The 6,937-nt window shown below is 37.1% G+C and overlaps 1 protein-coding gene across 3 annotated transcripts in view; it reads right to left on the bottom strand.

Annotated features, from left to right (window-relative positions):
• Window positions 1-275: 275 nt before the first annotated feature.
• PVALB (parvalbumin) overlaps window positions 276-6,937 on the bottom strand; it is a 12,189-nt gene continuing 5,527 nt past the window's right edge. For all 3 annotated transcript variants that reach the window (XM_009580977.1, XM_009580980.1, XM_009580978.1), the window contains exons 3-5: window positions 6,357-6,489; window positions 5,842-5,951; window positions 276-492 (exon numbers count right to left, since the gene is read on the bottom strand). In XM_009580977.1, the coding sequence (XP_009579272.1) occupies window positions 464-492; window positions 5,842-5,951; window positions 6,357-6,489 (272 nt within the window). In that variant the 3' untranslated portion in view covers window positions 276-463. The remainder of the gene's footprint in view (window positions 493-5,841; window positions 5,952-6,356; window positions 6,490-6,937) is intronic.

Genomic DNA, 6,937 nt, shown 5'->3' with positions numbered 1-6,937 from the left:
TAATTGCCATCACTAGAGATTTTCCAGGCTATGAATATGCATCCATTTAGCAGGGATGGCTTAAAAATAATGCAGTCAGTTTTGCCATGGTTCAGAACTTGGACTGAATGACTCATTAGATGCATGTTTTATCCCAAATAATTTAAAAAATTTCTTCCCACTTGACCCTAGCTAGGGATAAAGCAGCAGGGATGTCAGCAAAACAGAGTAAAATTTTCTCTCAGCGTGTGCCAAGCCTACGTGAAATAAGAAACAAGTTATAGTGAGAGAGAATAAAGCCCAGATTGATGTGACCTTTATTATTTTAACAGTGTCTTTCAGCACAATTACAGAGTTGCAGGATTGCAGAGAACAGAGCTGGAGTATAAAATAAATAAATAGAACAGGAGCCAAAGCAGTCAGCAGGAGGTGGTTGGAATTGGGCAGTGAAGAATGGGTGAAGGGTTTGCATTGGTCAAAGCCTTTATGATTCAGCCACCATAGTTGCAAATTCTGGAGAAAGGAAAAATTTTTTAAAAATATTAAAAAAGAAAATGTAAAGAAGGAAGAAGCATATTACAATGATTAGAGTCACTGGTGCGGCAGAAACATCACAATAACAGAAGAACAAAGAAATCCAAGTTAATTAAAGGGAAAGTATGACTTGGGAAATCTTACAGTGAAATGAAAGGATTTTCTGAGGGTAAGGGAGAAATGCTACACATGCCAGACTGTCAAGACTGTCCACTGCTATTCATCTGAAGAACTTGATTAGTTCTCTGTTATTCCTTTGTAAATCTCTGTGGGATGAAGGCAAGAACTAGAAATTTAATTTTGCAGTGAGATAAATTTCCTTTCTATCAGAGTTTGGCAAAGAGACTCACTAATGAGTCTTTCAGAGTATTTGTGTCCCTATATTATAAATATGTTACATTTAAACTCAATTTTGTAATGGCAAATTGACTGAAAATGACAGATTACAAAAACAGAAGGCTGATACCAACCTACGTAGCAATCTTGACCACATTGGTGATAACAAGAAAAATTCCTGTGATCTCAGAGGGCCAGGATTTTACCCTGTGGCTTTTATTAGTATTAGATCCATAATATTTACATAAATGTATCTATCTGCAGTTTGGGGTTGGTTTATGCGTGACATATATAATGTCTTTCAGCGGGGTGATAAAGCATGGAAAAGGCACATTTGTATCCTAGTGAATAGCTGCCTGGCATACTGCACTCTGAATACTGTATTACCCAGGGAGGTTGTAATTCCTAACTCCATCTAACCTTGGAACAGTTACACTTGAGAATACCTTGCACAGTTGTGTGTGCCTCAGAGCGTTAAAAATGACAGACTGGAGGGAATCCCAAGAAGGGCCACAAAGATGATAAAGGGATTAGAGGGCATACAGAGAGAGTGGTTTATGGGTTTAACATAATCAGCTGAGAGGAAAATGACAAATAGGGGAGGCAGTCATCTGGAAAGGCTCAAGAGAAAATTATTGAAGTTTGACATGACGAAGAGTACTGTTTTGCAACTAAAAAAGATAGAAGATGAAAATTAGGCATTTTAAAGAACATTCTAATGTTCAGTTGAAAAATACTAAACTCTTAACAAGTGGGATCTTTATTGACTGGTGTGTATAAACAGATAGCACTTTTGATGACGTGTCCAAAAAACAGGTTGCCAAACGCTGACAAACCAGACTAAGAAATAAAAGTGTCAGAGGGTTTAAATTAAATCCAAATTTATCCATCATTCTGAAAGATGTAAATCCAAATTAGGATTAGTGATGCAGATTACTTAACACAAAACGTGTATAAATCCTGTATGTGGTGGGTACATAGTTCGAAAATGTTGCAAACTGAATTTAAGAGATAACATAAAGTACTTGTGATAGAAACCCAGACTATTTTGGGCAAAAAATGAAAAAGGATGTGATTATTAAATCACTGTGTGTATAAATCCTGCAGAGAGAAACACGAACTGCAATGGATGAAACATTTCCAAAAGGGAAAACTAACTATGCATATTCTATTAGAACAAGTTGTCATACTTCCTACATTAATTCATACATGAATTAAATCCTTTGTATAATAATTTGTATCTATGGAATGTATTTGGAAAAGGTTATTCAGACTTGCAGCCAAATATTTTCTATAATACATTGTGATAGTGATGTTATCATTTAATGGCAATGTATTTCATGGGTACTTTCTGATAGCCAGCAAACCATAAAATACTCCTTCATGAATAATTGCGATGCACTTTATATTTTTTCCAGGATTTTCAATGTACTTCAAATATTTCAAAGATATTCCAGTTGAATAATCTGGTAAACTATTTCACTATTTATTTTTCCTATGAAGGTTAGCCCAACCACAGGTGGCTTGTGGAGGCATTGTTACAAAGTGTATTCATATATGCAAAACTTCTGAGATAAGGCCCCTGCCTGTGGGTCATTTTTGTAAATGTTTATTGCCTCTGACTGGCCTGTTAGTGAGAGACTCCTTGTGATTGACTACATCCTCTTTTCCAGTTGTAATTCTCCTTCCAAACAAAATTGTATCTTTCTTTGCACAAATAATAATTTTAAATTACAAGGATTTAGACTATTTTGTCATGTAAAATAATTTACTAGCTATCTTGTGTCAAAGCTCTGACTTAAAAGGAGAGGATTGTTTCACTGTGTTCAGTACAGTTTAGTAGTTTATGCCAGTCTAATGCAAAACCCTGTAGTGTTTTACTGAATGATAGATAAAATTACAGAGGACATGTTGTAGGCTAATGATTTCTCTCATCAGATTGTGTTTTTTACATTATCCGTACAATGGCAAATCTGAAAAGGAAACTTCATAAGTAATGACTTACTTACACTAATTTATTTTAGAAGATACAAGAGCACAAAGAGGGATAAGAAAAGAAGGACTTGCAAAAGATTTCTTTTTTTTGTCTTAATTTTTACCTGTGGCAAGGCCATGACTTATCAGTTGTAATTTTGAATGCTTGATGTCTCATTTTTACAATGTTTAAAGAAAATAATTGAAATATTTTAAAGTATCTGCAGAAGTTGAGCTGTATCAAGGAAAATATTTTTACTTACTGGGAGAAAAATTTGGATTTGTTCTGTCTACAGTGCATGATCTTTAAATTCTCTATGTACTTTCTCAAGTCTGTTAATATCAAGAAACTGAAAGTCATGATGTGCATGTCCAGTGCTAATACACAAAATAGATTAAAAAAATATTATGAGCAGAAATCTTCATTTTCTTTTCTCCTTTTTCTTGTAAATGTTCTCCTGAAGCTGACAGAGCTGCTTCAGCATTGCTTCCCAATCCAATCTGGAAGCTAATGTTTGTAGTTTTATTAGGTAACCTGGCCTTGGCCTGCAATTTTTTTCCAATTCATCATCTTCTGTTCACATCAGTGGAAGATGGAGGGGGCTCAACATCACACAGATGATGATCATGTCTTGCATGAACAGGCTGCAAGTTTTCAACTGTTTGAAACTGGCAGATCAGCCACAAATTACAAATCTTGACCGGGTAAGAGGTAAGCTGGCGGAACTATTTCTGAGCTGAACAGTCTTGCAGGAATGATAAAAGGTTTAAAGCAGGAGATCTAAGAGAAAATTTGTAATGCGAGGCCTCCAACTGGAAGAAGGCTGATTAGGTTGGGATTAATGTTTGTGATGATACGTCTGAGAAAGATGGCTCTGTGGTGTTAAAAATCCATGAAGATCAGTTCTTACAACTGCTATAGGCTCCTGAGGGACAGCGTTCAAGGGCCATCTAGTGAATTAACATTAACTCCTGTGAAAGGCTGTGTGTTTGTGATCATCTAGTGATGTAGGAAGCTGATGTTTGAAACAAGGGGTAAAAGTAAGGCCTGACAATTCAATTACAGGGAAACAAACAAATAGTTTGCAACAGAAATACAGCCCTGCAATACTGAATATGAATGTGATGTACACTCGTGACTTTACATTTCATTTGCATAGGCAGTTATAATCTGGAATTGGATTTATGAACCAAAGCAAAAGCTGGAAAGTATCTTTCATCCTCATCCTTTGGTGACAGTCCCAGCTGTTAACTTTGCATGTATTTCAAGCCTTTCCGGTGTAACAATTTGCTGTTGGAGTCAAATTTAAGAAACGGAAAAGAAACCAATAATGTTATATAGTAGGGATATGGCCAGAAGAAGCAAAAGAAAAAAGCCCTTCATTCTTTTCTCATTATCGTGTATAAATTCAGAGTAGTTCCAGTTCAAAGTTAAGGAAGGGTAAAAATTGCAGAAGAACGAGATAAGGGGAAGAGGCGTTTCGTATTGCTTTGTTACAATGCACTGGCTTTCAGGCATTGTTTCAACTTTAAATAAAAAAGTTAGTGCTGTATCCGCTTGTATAAGCCAAAATCATTCTGCAATATAGTTCTTTTATTCCAATTGATACTGCTTTTGTTTTGCAGCCTTCTGGGAATAACTGAAAATGTATCTGATATGAGGTTGGTGAATCAGCTGTAAGCTTACTTACCTGAATTAAGTTTTCTTCTGAAAATCTTGCCCACTGATTTTAGTACTAATTTTAATGGGAATAAGGAGGACCCATGTAATAAAGCATGAAATTTCAAATACTGTCACACTCCTCGGGTTCAGTAGCGCCGCTAAAGTTTAGCAGGAACTTCCCCTAGTTGCTCTTCTGCAACCATAATGTAATCATGGTATGAGAAATTAAGAGGCTTTAGTCTAGAAACAGATCATAGTCACTGATATGCCAGTGTGCTATGGATGGGCAGTTTATCTAATGTATCACCTGACTAATATGTCAGTGGGTGATTTTGTATGTCATTTTTTCAGCTTCTAAACTGGGAAACTATGTTAGTTAAATTTATTTTGCTTTTTATTCCTTTTTTAATTGCTTTTTAGTTGGAGAGAACATTTTTTACAAATCTCAGAGATCAGGTAACACAGAGAGATGTGAGATTTTTTTAGACTTTTTTTAGATTTCACCCTATCATATGGCTTGTCAATATGGTGAAAACTTAGCAATTACCTGCTGTCTAGGTGACTTAGTAGTCTGACCACAAACCTCTGCTACTATCTCCTCCAATGAGGAAAAGATTTAATTCAGAAATGCATCTCTTCATATCTGTTCCAATGTGTCTCAAGGATACAGAAGAAAGAGGGAAAAAGGAGAAATTTTGTATGTGGGCTAATTTGATTCATCCCAAGAGGTAATTTTTTAAGCAATGCTGTGAGAGGAAAAGTTGTTCTTTTTCTTGTAGTTCTCATATTTAGTAGAAGGGAGTGACAAGCTTTCTTAGCTGCGAAGACCCACATAAACACTACCAAAAGCTGGATAGACAGTTATTGTATAGAAATTCCATAGCAGACTGACTATACTTTGAATTTTAAGAGCATTGCTTTGCTAAGTCATGCATTACTTTCCTATTTACTAATTATCAAGCAGAAATGCTGGTACTCAGCTTTTTTTCTTTCTAAGTTTTATAGTCAAGCCCGGGTCTTTGAACTATCAGTGTCCTGATCCTCACTTCACTGAAATCAACAGAAAAATTAAACTAATTGAAGTAGAAGTTGGATCAGTACTTAGTCCTTTGCTGTAGTGTGCCTTAACTACATCTCGGTTTCTGTAAACTCTTGCCCCCTCTAGTGTCAGAACTCAGCTCCTGGATCTCCTAAAGCAAGGTATGGCAAATGTAGCAGGACTTGGCATTTCATTAAATCCAAATTGTGCCCTTCAGAAGGTCACAGCGCCCAATGATTCCTAGATTTCCTCAGTTCTTGTATGTAAGAGTAATATTCGATTGTTACTGTCAAAGTTTACTCCTCTAATCACATACCATCAGCGCCAATTTTACCATCACCGTCCTTATCTCCAGCAGCCAGAAGAGCCTTCGTTTCTTTGTCTGATAGGTCTCTTCCATCTGGGGTGAAGCCCTTCAGTACAAATCTAAAGAGGAGGCATGGAAAAAAGGAAGGTTTTTTTCGGAACAGTTTCACTTTGTACTTAATTGTGCCACCGTTTTGATATATGAGTTGGGATCCAGGGTTGTATCTTCTGTTATTGACCTTCTTTAACATTCAGGAAGAGTGCTTTAGTCTGAAACTGCATTTGACTGAAGCACTATCTGTAAGGTATTGATCATTCATGTGTTTCAGGGTCCTGCAATAAAAGCTACAGCTAGCTACCTCCAATACACTTTAGATCATATAATCAGCAAACAACTGATTATTGCACACAAATACTAGTCAAGAGATTGAATTGTGTGATGTTATCTAGAGTATTGTAAAAAAGAAAACAGGAAATGAGACTCTTAAGGCAAGGTTATTTGAGAAAGGATGTATCTTTACTTACTTTAATTCTTCCTCTTCGATGAAGCCGCTTCGATCTTTATCAAGAATATGGAAAACCTTCTTCACATCTTCTGGGCTCTTCTTTTTCAATCCTACCATCTCGAAGAACTTCTTGTAGTTAAAAGATTCAGCTGCTATAGGAGATGAAAAGCCAGAGAACTGCTTAGAGAAGTCCTTGAAACATACACCAACACATACCCGTGGTTTTCTTCCATACTGCTGCGTGTCCCGCCCTGGGAGGCACAGTCGAGCCCAGCTGTGGTAGGAGCTAGGTGCGCGCGCTGTGATCGCCCGTGCCTCACGGACACTGGCTGGAATAAAAAAGGGGGAGAGGGGCAGTGTCTCCGTTTTGCAGATGCAGAGCTGAGCTACAGAGGGATGGAGACTTGCCCAAGGTCACACAGGAAGTCTGTGGTAGAGTTGGGCGCTGAAGTCTAACCTGCTCGGTCTCATTTCGGTGCCTTAAACACTTCTGTTTTGCTAAGTTTTACGCTTAAAGCAGTCATCTGAGAGCGGACTCTGACTATTAGATCGCTGTCACTTTTTGACATTCCCACCCCTGGAAAAAAAAAAAAAACCGCT

The sequence above is a fragment of the Fulmarus glacialis genome, unplaced genomic scaffold (assembly GCF_000690835.1).
Source record: "Fulmarus glacialis isolate BGI_N327 unplaced genomic scaffold, ASM69083v1 scaffold3877, whole genome shotgun sequence".
NCBI classification, from domain to species: Eukaryota; Metazoa; Chordata; class Aves; order Procellariiformes; family Procellariidae; genus Fulmarus; species Fulmarus glacialis.
Note: the sequence above shows the minus strand (reverse complement) of the source record. Positions and strands in the feature narration are given on the sequence as shown.